Genomic DNA, 24,640 nt, shown 5'->3' on the forward strand with positions numbered 1-24,640 from the left:
TATGTTATCACTTGCAAAAACATTTATACAGTCGAACGTATTCTACTGTAGTCAAAATTAAATGCCAAAACAACCGTCGGAAATGTTTTTGAGATAATTATTCACTAAGGTTAAGCAAATATTTTTCCTATCTAAATGTTATCATCGCTTTGACATACCTCATAGTATATCAACCCACCATTTAACTTTTAACAAACCATGTACCCAGTTTCTTCATTATCATAACACGGTTGCATAATTACAGCAAAAGACACTGCTACGTGACCCACATAAAATACAACAACTGCAAACCGAAGATATCTAAGGAAGTCCGAAGTGTACACGGAGGATATCGCGATGTTCAAAAACCGGGTTCCCCACGCAGCGTGAAAGCAACGCAACCTCACGTCTGCGCTCACATCAATGATACGCGCTATACTCGTAGCCGAGTCAAGCGGTAAAACTGGCAGCCGTGGGTTAGAATAGCGTACAGAAGCGGGAATCACGCCAGTCCGCGACGAGTTCTCCGTGTGGCAGCTGCGCTCTCTTGGTGTCGTTACGCTGGGGGTTGTTCGCGCGCTCGATCGCACGTATCGCTACGAATCGATCTCCAGATGCACAGAAGAGCAGTGAAAGCTTACCAATTAAAAATACGAGATTCAGTGAGTAAAGTTCTATTTGTGAGAAAAACAGTGAAAAACGAGAATCGTCAAAACGCAGCGGCTCGATCGCCATATTCAGTCCAGAGGTAGGTGCCAGAGATTGTTTGCCTTTTCTCACGATCCTGAAAATAAGTATCAATGACACAAAGCAGATCTCAAATCCTCTCAATCTTTCCTTTTTTATTAATTGATTCGTTTAAATGCGAATCGCGTTTTTTCCCTACAATTTTACATGATATTTTGTAGCGCTTTTATTTGTTTGTGTACGGAGTTTGGTATTTCTTTCGACTTCATTGATTCTGCCCCATAAAAGGCATCTCTAGCATATAATATGCTACGTTAGGCAAAAAATTATTTTAATTTTACAGTTTTCCATCTTTTGTAAATTTGTATTTTCGCGCCGAGAAAACAAAACTCGATGCGAAGCTAACATTTCGATTGTTTGCGTACAAAATCCGGGATTTGATTCAAATTCTTTAATTTCATTCATTGCAATTAGATATATAGTATAATATGAAATATATATGGGTATTAGATATATAGAATGCATTTATAAAAGAATTGCATTTCGAAGAAAATTATAATTTCTTGTACAAAAATATTTTAAAATATATGAGAATATTTATAATTCATGGATAATTATTGAAATAGAGATATCATTGAAATAAACTTGTCTGAAAAATTCTCTGCTTCGATTACTTGGACATGAATATTAATTTTTAAGAAACTTATTAAAAGATAATATTGAGAAGTTTGCGAAATCTTATCGCTTCAAAACGAAGTTCGCTTTAGATGAAGCGATCTGAAACGCTTTATCGGTGTCTATTAAAAACGCTTTCTAAAATGGTAAAGCTATTTATACGCTCTAGTAATCATTTCCTAGACGACGAAACAGATTCCTAGGACTGGGAAAATTTATATCGTCATCGTGGTACAACGAATTGGAGTATAGGAAATACCGGTAACTGTCATTTGGCTGATACAAACGCGGATTGTCGATCGTAAACAGAAATTAAGGACATCACTGACGTAAATTACCACGGTGAACAGGGACGTACGAAAGTGGTCAGACAGGATTTATAGATAGATATGCCAAATACATATACTCGAGGTATCAAGGATCGAATACTAGCAAATTCTAGCGAACTCTAGCAAATTATTCAAGTATACGTTGTCGTCGATTATTAAACATGCCACTATCTGTGCAGCAATTACATGACAATCAAAAATGGAATATATCAAACAATCTTCCAATGAACGATGTATAACAAGTGGGAAATATGCTAGTTTTGAAGGCGTGAATCAATATACGTCGAACAGACAACATGATTGGTCAGAGCTATGGGAATACTATAATTGCGAATTGTTAATGAACCTTATAAACTGTGTTTGATTTATACGTTGCACAGTTTTTTCTTCACGACAGAATGCATAAATACCGATCTCTTCCACGGCAATTATATACGAAAATTAACGATATAATAACTAATTCATTTGATCGAATGCACGTGAACTATTGTCGCGCCTCTCGATCACGTGACTGTAATCGGGAATATTCCGTCATGAGCATGACGCATCTTCGAAGATTTTATTGAGAATATTAACAAAAAAGAGGGAGAGAGAGAAGGAAAAAGTGGGATATTGATAGTTTCCATTAAAGTTTCAAATTACGTCACTAATAAAATTTGAAGTTATATCTATGATTCCAGCAGCTTCAAGCAATTATCTAACTTCCTTTGTGAGAAATGAAGAAAATTAAGAATTTTCATTGTTTCTGCAGTTATAATAGCGATCATATTTCACTTCCTTATACACTGTTTTGATATTGTGTTCTCCGTACACAATGTATCTTGTCATAATATGATAATATTGTTGAAGTGGAAGTCCTGAAGTTTATTAATTTTGTGCTCAAGGAAGTCGAAGTAGAATTTGTTTACTTGAAATATTGGTTTATGAAAATTTTAATTAATATAACGCCATTTCTCTGTATGCTGATATGAAGCATATTCTCACTCGTAAACGAGATTTCAATTACTGAAAGAATTATTATTAATTACGTTTTGTCGTTACATTTCTATAATCCGCTTTATCATTGATGTTTAAGTCCCTTTTCAGGCTTGTTATGTTTACGAATTGAAATGTGAAAGTCAGTGACGTGTTTATCTATTCGCCTGAGCGTACTTACAGTGAGTAACTTCAATATTCTGACACCACAAAATCTTTATTTTATTGCATTATAATTTTGTTTATAACGGGAAAAAACGTAAGTAGTCAGGTATAATATTTAGGCACTGTGTCTAATAGTATAAATAACAATAGTTTTATACTTAACAATAGTATACTACAATAGTATACTATTATACTATGTATACTATGGAATAGTATACTATGGATAGTATACTACAAAAGTTATACTAAACAATAGTATAAATTTTATTTACATAACATCCAAAACTTGTTAAATAATGCGTATTAAATGAAACAATGTCTAATTTTAACATTACTTGAATATTCGGACACTCTAATTTTTTCTTAATTTTTATGTTTTATAAGTGATTTAATATCTTGTAAAATAACCTCCTTGACTAATAATTTCCTTCAAACGTTGGGGCATGTTACAAATTAATTTTATCAAGTATTCGGTATTAATATCATTCCATTCTTCCTTTTATCGCTGTTTCAACACTTCTTTTGACGTTATTGCAGTTTTCTAATTCGCCTTTCTAGTTCGTCCCATAGGTTTTCAATGAACTTTCAAATTTGGTGATTGAGGTGGAGGGTGTAACAATTTTAGACAGTTATACAACAAATATTCCTGTACAATATGTTTAGGGTCATTTTCTTGGTAATATTTACAAATATCAACAATTGCCATTTTTATTTTTTTAAAACGTTTAAATACATATTTTTGTCCCTAATACTATCAATAAAAACTGTTTCACCCGTTTCAAACGTTGCAATAGATTCACACGCAAGCATGTTTTCACCACTGTGCTTTACAGTGGGTTTCATATTTTTAAATTTAGATTCTTTATTCTTTTTTCGCCAACCACTCTTTGCCAAAAATATTAAATTTACTTTTATCGCTAAAATTTACGTCATTTCACCATGTGACTTCTTTTTAAAATTATCGTGCATAATTTAATCTTTTCTTTCTATTTGCCTCCTTTACAAATGACTTTTTTTAAGCAACTCTTCCGTTGTGACCACCTTTTTTCAGTGTTCTGCGTATGGTTTGGGGATGTACCTTCTTCTATCTCTATCAAAAGTTCGTCAGCTAGTTTTGCAGCACTTAATGAAGGATTTACCTTTATTTTTCTTGTTATTTTCCTTTGATCAGTGACATCCAACTTTCTTGGCTGTCCTTTTTGTGGTATAGATTCTATACGATCTTCTTGTTTAAACCTTTTAATTATACCTTCTACTGTGCTCTTACTTAAATTAAGCATGGCTGCAATTTGTCTATACGATTTTCTATTAGCATTATGAAAAATGACGAGTTGGCGTATATTAAAACTGTTATTATTTTTGCCTGTCATTATGATTTGTGAATTTCACGAATATCGAAACGCAACTGATGCTACGAGGCTTGATATGGTATTTATATGTAGACTAGCATGTTTGTAAACAATGATAGTCTTGGAGTTCTGGAATACAAAGTATCACGAATGTTGCTGCATCTCTGTGTTCGAATATTAAAGTAATGTTAAAATCAGATCTTTCATTTAAGATATATTATTGACCCAATGTTACAAGTCATGGAAATAAAATTTATACTATTGCTAACTAAACCTTAGTATTGCCTTAATATTATATCTGATCATGCATGTTTTTTTCTGTTGTAAAAAAATTTATAGTGGGACAAAATTAAAATTTTGTGGTGTTTGAATATTAAAGTTACTCACTGTATATTTTAGAAATGTACAAGATATACTGTTAGATGTACACATACTGTAATTATTAGTAGACAATTCAACATTCTTTGTCAGAAATTATCATAAACTAAACCTTAAATTAGTTCTGTTATTAATTCTGTTATTAAAAGGTACATATAAAATTTCTACTTTCTTGATAACCAGTACTATCGTTATGAGAAAAACTCGATAGTTTTGAATATTGATAATGCAAAAAAAATACTTCATTTCCAAAGGAGAAGGAGATAAAGATAAAGAGAAAAAAATATTTATACTAGAGTAGAGATCATTCTGCACTTGGTATGTTTAAGAATTTCAGGACTTCATTATTTAATAAATAAGTGAATGTCATTGCGGATTTATCGTAAAACACGTGATAAGTGTAAAATATGATCCTGTTGTCAACGACTAATCACGCAGCACGCTTCGAAGTGCGAAGTTGCGAGAGGAAATTAGACTGGGTATGGTAATTTAATTATGTCGACAAATAGCATGTCGATAAGTCCAAGGCGAACTGTAAATCACAATTTGTTACTGTTCATTAGCACTCACAACTTTGAATAATACATAGTTTTAATAATAGTTTCTATATATCATTACATAGTTAAGATATTTATGAAGTGAAAAAAGTGTCATAAAATCATTATTTGTATACAAAGAATACTGCAAAACAATTTTTAATTAAATTTGGAATTAGGAAATTCAAAATTGAAAATCAGTTTGCGGAAGTAAGAATTACTCATACTTGGCGCAGCGTCGCCACTCACTATTTCACAATTTTGATATCATTGCACGAGAACACCAAGTATAACGAGTTATTAATAAAACACGCGTTTAGCTACGCGCTTTGATTCAAAATGAGATCCACGTACCACGTGCTGAAAAACGTGTTCATCTCGAGCCATTGGCAGACACTTTCACTAAACCTTTTCCTAGTGTGTGCTCCACTTTTCATTTATGCTCGTGTAAAATTTACTTATATATGCCTTTTCAGTATTCCATGTCGAAACAACTCTCTGAACACAGGTTCTCGCACGATTGTTCATAGCCACTGTTCAATTTAATTTCATGATTTTGTAAGTCAATAGTAGTATTTCATTTGAATAAATAACAATAAAGATTTGCAAAGCAAATATTTCTTACACGTAAGTTTCTTAATACACGTTCTATAGAAAAATGTACTGGAAATGTCTATAGCTATTATCTACGTATAGTACGAAATATGGTAGAATTAGATTTTGTCGTAAAAGTTTGGGTCGATTAGAAATTTAATGATATTTGGATTGATGTCATGCTTGCTATTTTATGAATGAATTGGTGAAATGAATGATGTTTTCTGATTCAAACAACAAATAACAGTCGATTATGTAGTCGTAATAGCAGTTGCAATTAGAAAAATCTATTTTCGTGAGAAGATATTCATGACTAATTTTAGAATTGTTCGTAAATAGGATATTACTGTCTTTTTCCGTTTACGGTAATTGTTCTTGTTAAATCACATTCGACGGCTTTAAAAAAGCCAACTCACTGGCGTGTAATCTGGTAAATAAAATAAGTAGAAAAGATGGTAATGAACCTATGGTAAAGCGGCATCGAATTCAATAACTTGGGCGACTGATGTTCCTTTAAAAATCGACACTTTTATTTGTACGAACAAACTCAGCTTATGAATCTTTTACACTTGGTTTCGGTCTATAAACTCAAGGTTAGGAATACATGTAGATCGCGACACCGTATATAACGTTAGTGGAATATTCTACGCCACTTCAGACATACTAACACATTTGTAAATAATTATTACACAGTCACGTATTATAAATTATAGAAAAACGAAATCTTATCTCATATTGAATTTGAAATAAAGGCAAGGGATTTTAATGCTCTGTCTTCGATGAACTATGTTACTAACAACAATAATTAGTTTCAATGTAACTAATTAACAAGTGCATTTAAGTACGAAAAACCTTAATTAGTATATGAGAACATACTCTGGCTATTCAAAATATTCACAAATATTGACAGAATTAAAAATTCCGAAGCAATATTTGTTGTTTATTGAGATTCCGAATTTTTCGGTTCATTTCACAGGATTCGGATGGGATTTGCCGAAAGATCACCTCGCTGCAATTTGCATCCATATCTCCAATTTATCCAAGAAACCAGAAATTTTACTTTTACTTTTTACTCCTTTCTTTTCCCCTTCATTCTGTTTTTATTTCCCCGCGAAGATGCCCATTTGCATTGCGTTCATGAATTATGAGATAGCACATATGTATCCTTTTTCGACATAAAACAAAGAGGGAGTACTTTACCTCTGAATAATTGATTTGGATAATATCCTTACATTTCTTGACTTATTGTGTCGGCGATAGAAACGAAGAGACTCGATTGAAATCGCGGAGAACGCCTCTGCATGACGCATTAGCACGTTGAATATCACCGATTAAATAAAACTTTTTAGAAAGAGCATTGAAAGATGACACATGAGAATGTTAATTTATATAATAGAAAATAAAGGAGTGATGTTATGCAGTAGAACAGAAGTGATGCAATTTCTAATCAAAGTATGAGCTATTCGCCCGTGAACGTGGACGTAAAATAATTGACGAATCATTCTTTGAAGTGACATCACCACCCAATAAAATTTCTGTTAATTTGACAACATTAACGTGAAACGAATCAGCTACATAGTAAATACATTATCTTCTAAAACTTCGTCCATCTTGACGATTAGATCAAGTCGAAAGTCTTCCCATTCTTGAAACACTAGGTTTGCTGATCTGTAACATACATAGACAATTATAATTTTTCATTTTTTTACTAATTATAAGAACAAAAAATGTAAGATCTATAATTTGGATGTTTTTGGTAAATGTGTTGTTATCGTATTGTGTGATTATTAATTATCAGGGAATAATGTATATGATACGAGTAAATGTCTGAATTTACAAAAATCAATTGTTCTTATAACAGTGCAAATACCAAGGTAGACAAAGCATCTTTAGCACGGGTCACATTTAAGCGCGATATCAGCTAAATCATATTTGCCTTCCATTTCGTCTTCGTCTTTCCTCTTCGCCACTCTTCTTCATCTTTTGTTTTCCTTTTTAATTTAGGTTCACTTCTCCTTGATTGGCGTCTCCCTTCTCAAGCAATCTCGTTGCAATCTCGTGAGAGTTACGATTTTGACGTAAGTTTCCGTGTTGCGTCTATTAACCGACGATAACTCTCACGATATCAATGCCGCAAATTTATTTACTGGTTACATACAATGTCTGTGTGCATGCATGTTCTTTTCTTTCCTTTCGTTTTATCATTCATGCTCTCGTATCATTTGTTTGAGATTGTGAATCATTTATTGAATCTGACCACTGACTGGTCAAAATCCTCTTTTGTCAATTTATGATCTACTCTACGTGATCGTATTTAAACCGATATTGTGTAGTATTACTAGTGACCGTGTGATTTTTGTTTTCGTTTTTTTTATATTTGCGGATCGAATACGGATTATACATAATTGAAGGTTTCTTGTAAATGACGTTCCAAGTGCAAAAATTGAAAAATGTTGCTTTTTTAACATATAATTTCCTATATATCAATAGGAATACTGTAGTATAGAATTTAAGAGCAATTTCCATTTGTAGATAATAATAATAATGTTACAACTAATTTAACGCTAATAGTGTTAAAGGATAACACCACTCTTACGTCTAACATTTCCTCTGTATAAAACAATGTAAATGGCATTAAGTGATAGAAATTCTTGCACGGAACATTGTAATATATACTTTTGTAATAAAGATAAAACGAACATCCTGAAAAAATGTATTTTTTGTTTTGGTACAAGTTATTTAAGAACAAACAGAGTTGATATTTACACTGTTTGCAAATTTAAATGAATAGCACATTCAGTTTTCTTTGCAACTAAGAAATGGCACGTACAGACTTCCTTATAAATACAATTCCACAAAACTTTGTGGTGCATTTGGATTATTGTACACTTAAGATAACTTTTGTTATAATCAAAACAAATCGAATGTCGAAAACAATTTTATTTTCTAAAAAATTTGATATTTGGTATTTACAGTGTTGTCTACAAGAGGTCTTCAATTATCGATCTTTTTCTCTTTTCGCTGAGTATTTTATTATCAACGTACTTTCAAGGTACTTCCATAGTTAGAAGCGTCACGTGCTTAGGTACCCATGACCCCTGTCGCGAGTATTCAGACGATATTCTAATGTATGACTATCTGCTGCGAACCGCGTGACGCAGGTCAGAGTTCAAAGAATTCCTCTGCAGTCATTGCGTGACAATGGAAATCGATACTGGAGTGATTGAAAAAGTGTTCGCACGATTATCTATCAGTCAACCGTTTACAATGCCACGAGGCTACTGCAACTTTCGTGCTGTGTAACGTTTTTGACCACAATGAATCAATTTATTAAAAGAAATTTATACGAAGTACAAGGAACGCGATAAATCACGTAGGACTCGTCTGTATGTGAAACTGTGAGATTATTTAAATAAGATGATTCTGCAACGTTCCGTGGTTACATCAATTTTATGAAACTCGTATCAATATTTAGGAGAACATCGTGACTTTATTCGGCTTCGTGTTTAATGAAATATTAGCTGGTTTTAGAGATGATTTCATCAACCTTGGAATTACATTATGTTCGATCTTATGAAAGAATGAAGAGTTTTATAATAAAACCAATCTGACATTTCATTGGAATAATCGACAGTTTTATCGGTAATCTTTAAGGCTTTCGTGGAAGCAATTTAATGCAGAGTAGGAAATCATAGTTAGTGACCACGAATTCATTAACATGTTTTTTTGAATTTTTTTATCAAGATATTAACAGTGTGAATAAAAGGTTGTAACACAAAATAATTGAGAAGAAAGTACGCCACAAAGAGTACAAAATGAAGATATTTAAAGATATATGAAACAGGAAAAAATCATTATATTGCCACTCATATGAACATTTCGATAAAACAACAGAATAATTGCGTGTGTTCTTATCTAGTGACGTCGATGAGGTGTAATTATAAAATATACAAGACAAACGTAGGGTGCGGAAGAGACTACCAGAGGATTAGCGTTCTATCGATTATACTATCAGTCAGGTTTTCATTAAATAGAAAATACGAAGCATGTATTCTAGTCGCGCAGTTTATTTCTCTACAATCGTCGAACAATGGAAATGAATGAAGAATAGGAAATATAACAGATAAGATTAAAGAGAAAGTATATTATCTATTATAACGTATATCAAACTTTCAGCACATCTATAAGTTGACGTTATGTTTGGAAAATAATGCATGTTTTTATCAGGTTTTATACGTAAATTTCATTTTCATAGTGTCAAATTTTTGTAGCCATACGAAAGCTAGTAAATGTGATTACCACTGGTGAATATTTTGTTGTAAAATTATTAGATGTTCGAGCTATGAACAGATATAAACAGTTACATGGAATTGAAAATTTTCTGCAGTTAATATGCACGATATTAATGAATATCTAACAACAGGAAGAGCAGCCATTTCGGTGCATTAAATGTCCCATTAACTTATGAGTTAAGCGGCCGCAGAGTCGATTGTTTGCTTTTCTTTCATTAAGCGGTGCTCGTGGCGCAAGGTGTAAAATTAGGTTAAGGTTAAGCCATGTAAATGGCCGTGTAACCATGTAACAGTTGTAGCCTCGTTGACGCAACGATCGACAGAAATCGCCGGGACGAAAACGCGAGTCTATGCAGAGAAACCAACGGTATATGTATAATTTATAACAGGGAACCGCGTATATTAAATGTAGTGTAGCGTTAAAACGTCACGTGCGGTATAGTATAGTACGCGATAACGGGTTATTCCCGAAACGCGAGAAAGTATACACACAGATCGATCTTCCGTTCAGGAAGTCTGTATTCCACGAAACCATACCTCGTGCGAAAGTCGATACAAAAGCCACTACCAGAGGCTAATTTTTCTCCGTCTTTATTTTCAACAACCAAGTAATCGTACGTGCACGTAACCATTTATTCGACACCACAGCGCGTCAACATATAACGTTGGTAGCAAGCACTGTGAATGCGAATTGCAAGTGTTTTTATTGAAAGCAGAAACAGAATAGATGCTTATTTGACGATCATGAAGAACGATCGAGTAAACATCTTGTGCTGATTCGATTAACTGTGCTTCGTCCATTTCCAAGAATATTGATTCTAACCAGTGTACTGAATAGTGTTCGATCTAAAGAAGAATGACTTATAGAAAGCAGATTTTAATGGACTTCGCGGAGATGTAACATGTGTATTTATGTGAATCGTGCACTAATCGATGGTGCAATACTGTTTCTCAATGTAATAGCACCAGGTATTTGTTGTCTGTATTTATCTATTAAATGTCGCGAATCCCAATTTTATATGTTTTACTTTGCTGATACATTACGTCATCTATCTCTCGTATTTCATTCGATTTGACGCCGGTATAGCTACATTTTAATTTTCGTTTCGCGTGATAAAATAAAAGCAAAAACGGCTGGGTATTAGTTAAGCATGAGACCGGTTAAGTTTTTACCGATTGTATACGGTGATATCGCACAGGTAAACATGTTGTTGCAAAGTAAATGTATAAAAAACAGAAACGTTGATGCTCATTCGGTTCTTAGACTACTGCATTTCTCTCACGTTTCTCATGTTCACGTTTTCTGCGTAGCACGTGTATTTATTATTACGTGCGACATTGTTGTTCTAATAGTGAAAACCACGCAACCTTGATCCATTTTATCACGAACAGTGAACGTTTGAAATTAAATTTAAAATGTAGGCGATCTTCGAGCATGAATAATATTTGTTCGACCGATGGTTCATTTTTAGCTCAGTGTGAAAAAAGGATGACAAAGTTAAAGCAATATGGCTGGAATGTAAATTGAATATTTTATGTGTGAATGAGTTCGTCATTTATCGTGCAATTGTACCATTTAATACTTTAAATATGTTAAAGATACGATAAAAGCATGTGGTATACTTGTGAAATGTAGTATAGTACACTGTCATATAACAAGCAAACAGTGATTTTTTATTAAAGAAATTATTTCATATTTTGCAACAGAGTTCCCTTTCTATTTTAATAAAATATGAAATTTTTAATTCATAAACATATAAGCATCACATTTTTATAAAAATTACAGTTTTATTGCAATTTCCACGTAAACGTTTGAAATTCTTTTCAGACTGTTCTATGCTGTCGCTGTCGTTATTCTAAACGCACTTCATTCATTTCAATCTATCACAGTTGGTTATATACTGTGCAATTACTTAAGGTTTTATATTGCATCGCTCCCGTCGTATCATCGGGCTATTGTTTTGCTATCAACCAAATGGCTGGCAAGAACAAGAGTTATTAATTTAATATCATAACGTATCCTAATCTGTTACTAATGTTTTTTAATTGCTATTACCGTGTCTACTATCTGTCGATCACGTGCACATTGTTTATGATTTCATTAACATCCTATAACAATATTTATACACACGCATATATATACATTTTGTAACAATTATTCTTCGTGTGGGATCATAGAAACATATTTTTGTGCTTAAAGCGTCTTGTACACTATGTAATTTGAGGTTAAACGATAATTAAAGGTAATCAATGATACACAGATCTATCAAAACGAAATTTAATTATTAGAGATTAAATTAATCGATAATGGCGCGTATCCGTTTTGGAAATTCTTGATAGTACATATAAATATGATTTCGATTCGATGTACATATCATAAATCAGTTAAGTAATCAAATATTTGCACGTATATAACTGCTTATGATTGATGTCTTTGATTACCATTTCCTTTTTCCATTGTCATCATATTGTTGCGATAATTCTATCACCTGGGGAGGAGGCTTATATACTTTCCTCGTGTTTCACAGTAATTGGAAATCAGGTTTGATTTTACGAGTATCATCCTTTCTTATCTCAATTCATGGAATTGCGTAATATTTCTTCTCAAAGTTATTCACTGTATCACGGACCATTTATCTTATATAGAATACCTAATATGAATTATTCGTTAACGTTTTAATAATTCAGTATTGCACAGCTTCACGGTTACTCCTAAGGAAACGACGTAATTTATTGCAAAATGTACATCGCTTACAATTCAGAGATTATTGACGTGGCTATTCACCCATGACTCGATATTCTGGAAATCGCTAACAAAACTGCAAATCCGATCTGAATATGTTTCTGAAGTGCCAAAAATATCGCTGAGTCATTTGTATGCTTTTGAATTTGATGAAGCATGAATTTATAATACACATGATAAATTATAAACATCTTTTATATTTCATTGAAGCGATTAATTTTCAAAAAACCAAAGAGAAAATAATAAGATTAATATAAAAATATCGAAGTGTGTCGAAATTAAAACAAGATTCTAACTGACGCATTCTGTAAAATACCATCACGCCCACTGATAATCCTTCCTAATCCTACCACCACTCCTACTTGAGTCATAGTGTCTTATCTGTTTCCATAAGAAGAAAATTCCTGTATCAAAAATCATCGACAGGTATGCAGAGTAGAGAAAATGACGGCTGAGTTGCGTTATGTGCAGGAAAAATGGAGGTAGAACGTGACAGAGGCTTGTCTGGCTGTTATGGCCCGATTCTACCGTTGAGAAAATTCACACGTACGCGAGACGCCTATCATGAACACTCATTGTTCGTGCTGAAATTAAGCGATGCCCCATACGCAATTTTGGGTTAAAGATTTCCTTTGTGGCATGTATTTTCCGCTTTCAGAATAGAATGGTAAGAAACGGTACTGGCGATATCGTCTCATAGAATATTCACAAAGGAACTACAATTAGAATCGGTAGAAGCTTATCGATGTCCCAGGAACTTACTGTAAATATATGTGGGATAAACCGTACATAAACCAGATATATTGCTATCCATATGTCGTTCAATTATAAATCAGGAAGTGTTTGTTAATGCCTGTTAAAAGAATACCTTTTTTTTTTGTTTCTGATTACTTCCAGTTCTTGTTCAGCCTTCATCTAGAGACACGTCCTGGATTTTCATAATTACGCAAGAGAAACTTCCATGATGTTGCAAATAGCAGAACAAACCAGATTACTAGATGTGCTCTATTTTTAGGCGCCGATTTAATTCTATCTCTGTGTATGTGTGTGTAACTGTTCAGCTAAATTCATTTATTCTTGTGTCAGTGTTCTACGTCAAAATACTTTGAATTACACGTTATATAAATAATACCATAAGTAGTTGAGCTATAGGAGTATCAATTTTTCTAATTGATTTTAGATACTATAATTGTAATGCAGATTTTTCTTGTTTCTTTAATAAAGGAAAGAAAGAAAGGAAAAGAATAAAATTTCTATTAAAGAAATTATTATCAAATTCTATTCGCAATTACCTTCTCTTTTTGTAAAGATCACAATTTGTAAGAAGTATACCCCTTTCGTGGCCAAACTTACGTCCTTGGCCATTATTTCATGCATCTATGCAAATGAAAATCAATTTCACGTGTGCAATAATAGTCATGCTCTGGTTTCGGAGTAATCACGTGCAAAGTGATGAAAAAATCACGCGACGGCACATTGAGCAAACGAGGGAAGAGAATGATTTTATAAAGTATTGCACGTGTATTTAGACAAATTTATTTATGACAAATGAGCGATAAGTTTAAAAAATATCATCCCTTATCTTTATGATTTCTGCCCCGTTATCAGATGTAATCCTCAGGTATAAAGACGTAACTCTGTATGCCGCAGATAGGCATAACTCCGTATTTTAGTCGACCGGGAAGTGTGGCACATATCAAAGTACGAATTTGCTCGTGTGTTAAGTGCCATTTTAGGATATGGACGAAATCAATGGTAAATTCTTTAGAACGAACTTGGAATTATCATAATCTTTCATTCATACCAAAGTGTGTTTACGATATCGAGTGTTCTCATATCAAACATACAAAAAAAATCTATCCAATTTTTAAAGTATCGCAATTGTGACTTAGCATGATTTAAATATTAAGTAACAATAGTTAAGCGCAATATAATAATTTAAATATTTGATTATTCTGAGAAATTACGACTTCTTTCCTTTTTTTCTGCAGTTCTGCGTTTCCCTGCTTCTATTTGTATTCATTCGTCTTTTACAAATTCCATTATTGAGATACCTTTGCTCTCTTAATTTCTTGCGAGAACTGTTTCAAGGAGATAAGTTATATAATTTAAATAATAATACGTTGCTGATCGTCGGTATTTAGTTATAGTTAGGATTTGAATACCAAAAGAGAATAATTTGTAATCACGCTACATTCATTAATATTCATATTCTTTTGTTATTTGTAATTACGCATCAGGTTTTCCTTTTTTTCTTCTTCTTTCCAGCTTGCGGTGTTTGTGTTCTCTTTGAAATTTGTAATTTCTTGGTATCGCATCAGTGCAACGATAACGTGAAATGTTGCTTCTTGTACTGTCTTCACCGATAAGAAATTTGCAAACATTTATTATCGTTTGCTTTACGAAACAAACGCATATCTTCCAAAAAGTCCATCGTAAAAATATACTGGAGTTTTTAACCAATTCGTATTATAAAAGTTTTCAAAGTGTAAAGGTTAACATCGATATTTCCTCAAACAGTTTATGAACTATATTTTTCCTTGTGGGCGATTAGGCGGACGAATTTCTCATGTTATACAAAAGAGCACGCGTGATCTTCGATAAGAACATCGTTCGCATTTTATAGTCAGTGAAATAGATGCGTTAATATTCGATTGGTTTTTATTTTTAAAATAGCATACGGCGCGGCGGGGCAGAGAAGTGACAGATATCGATCGTACGATTGCTGATGTCCGAGATGGCCTACCTTTGTGGTATATTCATTCTCGTGTAGCCTACTTTTCTCTATCTTTTTTTCTCGCAACCGAAGAATATTTATAGATTTTTACTTCACGCGAGCATATTTCTTTAACACTCAAAACAAACACACCGCCGATCGATTTATATTTTATCATGTTTACACACTTTTCGCACATTAATTACATTCAGCATCACCCAATTTCGAGAAACTTTCATATTTGCTCCAATACCATGCATAATTAGCTGCCGATTTCTTTTGTATAGAACAATCATAAGAAAGGTAAAAACCACCAAGATAAAAGTAGGATATATTTATATAAGATTCAAAGAGGATTTTGAAACCAGGGACAGCGTGTAAGACTTAGAGTACGTCTTGATTACGAGATATCAGCTTCAGCAGGAATAACGTCGTTGAGATTTTTCATGCGACAGGGAGTAATAAACATTTTCGTGGCAGAAACAAACTTTCGTTGGAACGGGTTATCTTTTCTCCAGAACCCTTATTTATCGTTGTCCTTGATTTCATTGTGCGTCACTTACCAAACTTTTATTGTAAGTCATTGTCGCTAGACAAACAATTGCTTTGTTCGACTAACCCACTTCTACAAATAAGTTTCCTACCTTTTACCTGTCCGTAACCATCCTATTCGTCATTTATATTCATTGACTTCCATTATAGCCATTAACGCGATATTATTGTTTACAAATTTCCATACATATTTTATTGACGAAGAAAACGCGTTTTTCTTCTATATCTTAAATTGTGGTTGAATTTTACCTTGTAATTTGAATTCCATGTAAGATTTCATTTATGTTGACTTCTTCTAATTTCACTTCTTCTAATTTTCTACTAAACGTGAAGTGTGAAAAAGGTAAGGTTTTATGTCCAATTTGAAATTCATTAAAATTCATTTGTTATATATATGTTTTATATGTATGTATTTAACGATTAAAAGTGTAAAAAGTGAAAACTAAGTGGACGTATGTCCCCTTAAAATACATCATGTTTGCTCGAGGTATACTCAATATCATGCGTGATCTGAAACGAAGTTCAGAAACAGAGTTGTGTCCACTATGTCATCGCGCATCGCGCGAATCAATATCGTACAGTTGGAAATAAAGTACGTGGCAATATCCTCGCCGTAGTTATATATAGCGTCATTTTCTAAACTTGATCGTACGTACATATGTCAATCTAATCAAGTCACGGAAGTGGAATATTACCTAAAAATAAACTATACTTTGGTATATATCTACGTAGAGGTTTGTCTCCCAGTAAAGATCAAAAGGTTTTCTACTATAAAAAAATTTTCTAACAATAGATACACACTTTTCATACCTCGATAAATTTAGTTTCAAATCCATTCATAAATTCTAAAGAAATATATAAATCAGAGGAACTATATCTAAACCAACAATTTCGTCTGAAATGCCAAACGTTAGTTTCTTCATGCATACGCTATCGTTGTTTATGTCATTGTTCAATAATTTAGTGTCCACAAATTAAATCCTCTGCGTCACCCAAAGACGTGAACCTATTTTCAAAATGCCAGTGAACTCTGAGATTTCCCGAGTATTTGAATTGATATTTTTGAAATTTGTTCTAAATTCAAATCTTAATTTTCAAATTCAAATTCAAATTACAGAATTCAGAAAATTATTAGAAATATGAAATTCAAGTTAGAAAGAATTGTTCCATTACTAACTGATGGAAGCAAAAATTCAATTGATCAAGCGATCTTTCTTCTGAACAAATTCTGAAATCACTATCATCTAATAATAAAACAATGATCTTCAGAAAAGCCGAGATTTATCCCGACAAATTTTTTCTTTAACGCGGTGGGCGATCGAACGATATACGACAGTAAGGAAATCTGTCTGAAACTTTTCAGGAAAGTTGCAAAACTGATCTCTGTTTGCGATTTCAGCAATGTCCTTGGAGGAGTCGCGGCGTTCGCAGCGTCCCTACAGGTACGGAATGGTTCTCCTTTGCGTTGGAGCACTGATAAACTGGTTAGGCCTCGCAGAGAACTACGTCGAACCGGTACGATATGTTGGTGTTGCTTGCATAATCGCAGGCGCACTTCTCATATGTGCCGCAATGTGTTGTTGGCTGCACGCACCGCCAAGTAGGGCAACCATGCACACACAACACACAAATCATCCAATCACAGCACAGGTAAGTCTCCATTTTTTAATCCATTACAGCGATAATCATTTTATCTTTTATCGAAATTGTCAAACACGTCAGGGAATACAAATTTGTCATGAGTAGAGATTGCGAATAAGTTGAGAGAATGATTTGGTATCATATTGGCATATTTTGAAGAAATTAATCAGACGTTGATTTGATTGATTGGAATTTGATTCTTATTTTATGATTGACTTATCTTTTTCGTATGCAGCATGTAATTGTTGTTAAAGAAAATACAAAACTAAGTAATATATCTTATACTATAAAGTGCAATTCTAATAACAGATCGAATCGTACGTCTTTAATTAGCTAGTCGAAAGATGAAATTGAAACTTCTGCGAGCAACAGTGTTCCAAGAAAATTTGAGATCAATATTTTACTTCTACGTTTGACTACATCTTTGTATTTCAAGCAACTTAAGAACTAGTCACGTGCATACAGTTAACCTATACATGTAGTAAATTCGAACAAACTCCCGATTAAACAGATAATATTTCTGAACTTTAGCCGCGGTGACAGTTCACTTAACATTGCCAACATTTATGTATTCATATTCTAAGATCGAGAAATCTATCTGAATCCTTTCTCTCGGAATGACCCAAGATAAAACAACAGCTGTAACTCTATTGACTGAAAGAGTAATTGAATCTAATTTCGATTCTATTTCACGTGTTAAAATCCTTATTTTCTCCGTAAACGGCTCAATTTACCAGCGGCAAACTTTTGTTTGAGTTTAAGGATTTCGAAACATACTTGATTGAGACCTCCGAAAATTGCAGCGTTTTTCAGATCGATCCAGGTCAACTTCCTATTATAGACGGCGAACCGGTCGTCTATAGCACAAGTAATAGTACGCAAGGGAACCGTAATCAACAGCGTTTGTAAACAGGCTACGAGATAAAAATAATATAGTTCGATCAAAATTATTGCAGTGGCTTTTCCTCGCCTCATAAATCGCTCGCTAGCTCCTAAAATCGACATAGTTAACATACGCCATGTAGCGTTTCGTAAAGCGGCAATAATTGCTGTGTACTCTTGGTACAAATCAGCTTCGTCAAGAGTGAAAATTTATGCACAACGTTTAAAGTTCGATAAGAGAATGTTCGATAAACGAAATTAATTTTCGTAATTCCTTTTGTTCCACAATTCATTATACATATAGTTACAGCATACAAGCATAGTACACAGTGCCGCTTATAATTTTTCGAGGATTTATTTAGTATTAAAGAATCGCACTTAGCTTTAAAATCAATACTAGTTACTAATAGATCGATCAATAGTAATATCAATAACAAGTCGGTAAAGTGACAGATAGATGATAATAATGTAACATTAACCACGTTTATAAACATAAGTAGCAATAAGTGATGTATATCAAGATCTATTAGGTTATCATTTAGAAGCTAAGTATATTTGATACAAAACCGATTTCCATGGAAACGGAACCGTATTAAAGAAATTGTATTCCCTTTTTGTGGTCAAATATCTCACTTTACAGTACTACTTTGCGATGTATCCTGTATAGAAGTATTAAAAAATCACTTTCGTTCGTTTCTTATGATATAATTTTCACATGAATGTGATTAATGTATCTTTATAACACGTAGTATGCTGCCAAAAGTTACAATAAGAAATAAAATTTCTAATTCATATGGCCATCGAATTAAAAATTCTTATCCCTCGAACAATTATAAGCAATATCGTAGACGCGATGGCATTACTTTCACAGGTATTATGTAAATTCTGGGAACCAGACGATCAGAATCCTCCGATTATCACTGAACGAATTCTTTTGTCGCACGTTTTCTTTTATCTCCTCGCGATTCTGTCATAGCTTTGTTTGCAACGTTCTCTTTTGTCCTACACGCCCCATTGTGTCTACGCTTTCATTTCACTCGAATTTTGGTCATGCAAAAATTGTTCTTTCAAAATCTGTTTCTCTTACTTTTTTGCCTCTCCTTCACATTTTCTGCATTTTGTCACTAAAACGATATGTGGGCGTAGTATAGTCGTGTGACTTAGAATAGCAACTGTTCCTCTTTTCGTTCACGCAGGGAAACAATAGAAATGCAAAGGTCTGTCTGTGGCTCGATGCATAAAGGAGGTCGCTGGTAGTTACAGTACACTTATCTACTACTGTAAGGATATTCACCCGGAAGCACGTATCTATATTTATCGGCGGCCATCCTTCGATTATTCTGCCGTGTCCCAACTGCAATAAACACATTTGAAATAGTTGTCAATTTTCTGTTATGCAACCTTTTTCTTACAGTAATTAACATTTTAAAATCAACCTGTTATTAATAAAATAGAACGTCAAGAATGTAGAATGATAAAAAATACATAAGAAATATTCATGTTTTGCAAACAATATTTCATCGTTCTTAAGTAAAATGGAAATATAGCGATGCATTGATATTCATTTATACTTCGAGATTATCATCTATTTCCATTACTAATAATCTCATCATGGATCATTCATTTTTAATTATTAATCATATTAGCGAAACGAATTAGTCTGACAAAGATCATGAATACGATTATAAGATATTTATTCATGTGTATATCTAACGATAAGTATAACAAGAGACTTAATCCCAAAGTGCATTATTTATTGTCGTGCAATATTTACGACAGATACATTGATAATTTCTCCTAGAAAATATGTATTTGAAATGAAACTTAATGGTGATCCTTCAAGTATGAATTTCTATCATAGAATCTTAGTCGCATAAACAGGTCCAAATGAATTAAATAAGTAACTAGGAAATTCTCAAATACCAACTTCTATAGTTGGCCTCAAGTAAAAAATTCTAAACAACAAAATCGTGCGATATTTTTACAAATGGCTTTTACGTCAGCTAGATTATTTCCAAACGAAGAAACACGATCATTTATCGATCTATAGAACAATCACGAATGAAATCGTGAGCCACTTGAGTCAATAGAAACCGAACTACCAGTGCCAGCATTGCAAAATCTGTAATTTGCGATTTGTACCTAATGAAAAAAAGCCGCCAGTTTCGTCGAAGAAAAAATCGGCTCTGTTCTCAGTCATTCACCCAGCGATTCGAGCCGACAAAACGATTATGCAATTTTCCGCGAAGCTTTCTTTATAGCCTCGAATAACCGCGCTATTTTCATCCTGTTCTGTATCCGGCGTACGTAACTCTGCGGTAAACGCGCGCCCTTTCGTGACTTAGATCCGGCCAGCTATAAAGTTTCTAAAGAGTGTCGAGGCAAACACGTAGGTGGATATCTATAGACCAGTCGCGATATATATAGAAGAATAACCATTTTGGGGTTAATATCCTTGCCGTTGATCGTGTAATACTGTCGTAAAATATTAACGAGATAAGAATCGATTCGTACGAATTGGATCGGAGGGGTCACTTTCGAAAGACAGACGTTGATCATTCATGGCTTTAAGTATAGAACTCTATTGAATTACTATTGTCTTGTACTTGAATATATATATTTATATATGTAAATATATATATATATATATATATATATATATATATATATATTTATAATTTTTTCAAACGCTGATTCGAGTGATAAATTCTGTATCACGCAGATCGACGATCCTATTCACGTAATCTCCATTGAGGAACCATCTAGTGGATCCAGACAAAAACCACCAGATTACGAAGCGGTTACGGACGCGCCACCTAGCTACGACGATGCCATCAAGTTGAATCCTAGTCATCTATTTAGGCCGAACAATAGCAACACGTTGTCATTACCAACTGTACACAACATGGTTCCTAGAACCGTGGAGATTGTTTCTAGGGACCCGACGCCGTCGCCGCCGCCGCCTTACGCGAGGTAAAATACAATTACGCATCCATTGCTTTCTCTTCGATGAAGCGTTCGATTATTTAGTTGATAGATTCTCAGTAAAGTATAAAAAGAACAGGTGTTTGACGTATTGTGTCGTTCGTAAGTCGTGAGAACTAGTTAGCCTAGCCTCGTCGTGAAACGTAGGGTGGGGATGGAACGAAGTCAGGGAATTCCATACATCTGGGAGGAACTATGATGCAATTTCACTTCGCGGTTTATTACAGGTGATGCTACGAATTGTTCTATAAAACTTGTTTACGTCATGATATACTACGAATATGGTATTAGTTACGTCAGAACTCCGTTCATTTAAACTTTTCTGTGAATAATTCGCTGGTTTTCCCGCTATTTAGATAAGATTTTTTCATTCAAATAATAAACTTAAACAACAAGAGATTGTTTAATTAAGCATTAAATGTTCCAATAAATGTTCTGTTATATCTATAACGTATGAGATTCGATCGAGTTTCTGAGAATTCGATGGATTCCTATAGAAATTTTATTGAAAGAAATAAATCTTTTATTGATAAGTATGTGTACAGATTTTTGATGTAATTATACAATTATATTGATGATTTCTCTTTATTTTAGGTGAAATATTTGGCAATACCACTCATGATCGCGACAAGAAAGGCTTGCGGCATGCTAGAGTTCCTGTGTATTGCAATACATCTACCAACCGACCAAGTACAAAAGTGCAAAGATGGTACGAACCATTCAGCCGTTCGTTATAGCTGTTACAGCACCGTCAAGGATGGGAGAGCCTCGTTTAAGTAGACCTCTTTTAAGTAGACTAAAATATTTGTGTTCAAAGAATCAAACGAACAGTTCTCCAAACGGGACTCCGCTTTTGTCACTGAATCAACGCAACGACACGATCGAAGCTAGGATCAAGGGTAGAGTCGTATTACATTGGTCGTTACAGATGGCGAATTTTGTTACAAGAACTTGAGAAATTCGAAGAAGAGAGAGCTCAAGAGAGTCAAAGGGAATGTAAACATTGTGCCTTCTGCAAAGCGCCTAGAGAGACACAAGCCTAAATGTTTGCACAAGATACTCATGACTTGATACGTAGTTCCAGAGCTGTCGAAACTTCAAGTGAACTTGTCAATAAACCAGTATAAGCATGATTAGCGAACTCGTCTGGCTAATTTAGAGTGAATCTAAAATAGCAAATACGAATTGTCGATAATTCGATACACTTCGATGCGTTTGTACATTGTTATATCTGTACACAATCTATAAACTGTATCCATTGTCATTAAAAAGAATAGGATTTGCTATGGTCAAAGAACTTAAGAGACCTTTACGTGGTCTTAAGAGACCTTAAAAGACGTGTAGCAATTGGAGAGGGAAGCCCTAAAACGTGCCGGAACTAGAGATGTTCTGAATTTCATTGCTTAGACAATCCCGTGGCTTTTTAGAGGAAATACGTTTGCTTGCCATATAATTTCGATGATTATCATTTTTACACGATGTACATACCATATGCAAAACTCATTCACACGTCCATTTTATTGTGATACATACGATTATGCAGGTATTATATAATACGTTACTATGTCAAGTTCGACGTTGCTTTGTGAAACAAGACTCTTTTTTTATAACGAAAATGCAAATATAATGATAGGCAACTTTTAAACCTGAGTTTCTTTCCTACACCACTTCCTTATAGCGTTTTCTACAAGATTCGAAACGATAGATAGATTCTAAAACGATATGGACTATGGCCATAATCGATAAAAATCTTAAGAGGTCTTCTTAGTATGACGAGCTAAAAAATCAATCTTTTTCTTTTTTTTTTATAATTTGACATCTTGAAAATATGTCCATAAAGTGTTAAAGTTTAATTCTCAATATTGGCAGAGATCCATGCTTTCGAAGAAAACGGAATGAGTGTACCGAAATCGCAGTAAAACCAGAAAGTGAGTAATTGTTTGAAGTAAATCGAATATATAAATCTTCTACGTACTATAACATCGTATTTCACATTCCACATCATGTATTCCACAACCAATAGTTCAATTACCATACCTAATATCTTAAAAGTTACATACCAAGCATTACGATCTCTGTCCCGCTCTATCTTCCCACATTATTCACATACTCTGATTAAGTGAGATTTGTGCATCGGACTGGCATGACTAAGGAAAACGAATTTTGGTCGTAAGAAGTGGAAAGTGAAGATTTAAAGCACCGAACTTTGTGTTTGTAAGACTTGTCTATGAAGAATAAACCAAGATTCATCGATAAATACCCTTTATTCAATCGGAGTAACATTTATACTTACTTAAAGCATGTCATTGAACTTATATATTCGTACAACTTTATCAACGGCAACAATAATAATCGTAATAATGACGAGAACGTAACGACAATAATGGTAATAATGGTAATAATAGCAATAATGTCGTCGAAATGGTAACTCCCAGGAAGAACGAGCTCGTACTGATCGTGAACGTGTCGCCCGTCTGCCTTCCCACTGCCTGTATGCGGTTCGTGTTGAGCAAAAAAATAGATCTAATCACAGTGACAATGGTAATTATAATCGTAATAATAATGACAATGACAAGAATAATGATAACGTCGAAGATTAATCGTAATCGTCGGCCGACTATCGCTATATTTTTTAATTTATTATTACTCTCACTACACGGTGTTTGGTTAAAGTATATACCTCTTCTCACGGTATCTTTCATCCCATCTGTCCATGAAATAGACGAATAATTGATTCTCCTACACTCTACTTCCCAGATTCTCCCCTCTCTCTTACTTTTATGTACACTGTCTCGTTCTACTGTGACGAAATTATTTCAGTCTGTAAAGTAATAAGCGCTGCACGGAAAATATCTTCGCCTATCTCGGTTATCTCGCGTCTCTTTCTATCCTTTGTTTTAAACTAGTACTCGTGTAATACAATGTGTTACTTGGTAAACGTCAAAGATAATTTTACGCGGACGTCGCCATCGACTTTTTTCCTCGTTCGTCTCGTATACGTATCGATGCCAGAGAAATAAACCAGAAACGCTTCGTTTGCCGGTTCGACGACGTGTATTGTCAGAGATTTGCTTTTCTTCATCGAGCCTTCGACCGTTAAGCACCCAAGAGGCAGAAGATATTCGTCGTATCGCGATACGCGCAGGAACGTATCGATATTTA

The 24,640-nt window shown here is 33.9% G+C and overlaps 1 protein-coding gene across 7 annotated transcripts; it reads left to right on the forward strand.

The window, feature by feature from the left end:
• Window positions 1-445: 445 nt before the first annotated feature.
• LOC117231810 lies at window positions 446-23,123 on the forward strand. Of its 7 annotated transcripts, none has more exons than XM_033490624.1 (5): window positions 9,038-9,053; window positions 10,676-10,928; window positions 17,370-17,620; window positions 21,216-21,466; window positions 22,073-23,123. In XM_033490624.1, exons 2-5 carry the CDS (start codon window positions 10,862-10,864, stop codon window positions 22,074-22,076), a joined length of 573 nt encoding a protein of 190 aa, XP_033346515.1. In that variant the 5' UTR covers window positions 9,038-9,053; window positions 10,676-10,861; the 3' UTR covers window positions 22,077-23,123. The 7 variants fall into 7 exon arrangements, with proteins under 7 accessions (XP_033346520.1, XP_033346515.1, XP_033346518.1 ...); XM_033490623.1 differs by lacking the exon at window positions 9,038-9,053 and adding an exon at window positions 9,999-10,326; XM_033490625.1 differs by lacking the exon at window positions 9,038-9,053 and adding an exon at window positions 9,999-10,326 and having other exon boundaries at window positions 10,827-10,928.
• The last annotated feature ends 1,517 nt before the right edge of the window (window positions 23,124-24,640 follow it).

The sequence above is a fragment of the Bombus vosnesenskii genome, unplaced genomic scaffold (genome assembly GCF_011952255.1).
Source record: "Bombus vosnesenskii isolate JDL3184/JDL3185 unplaced genomic scaffold, Bvos_JDL3184-5_v1.1 scf7180000013274, whole genome shotgun sequence".
Taxonomy (NCBI): Eukaryota; Metazoa; Arthropoda; class Insecta; order Hymenoptera; family Apidae; genus Bombus; species Bombus vosnesenskii.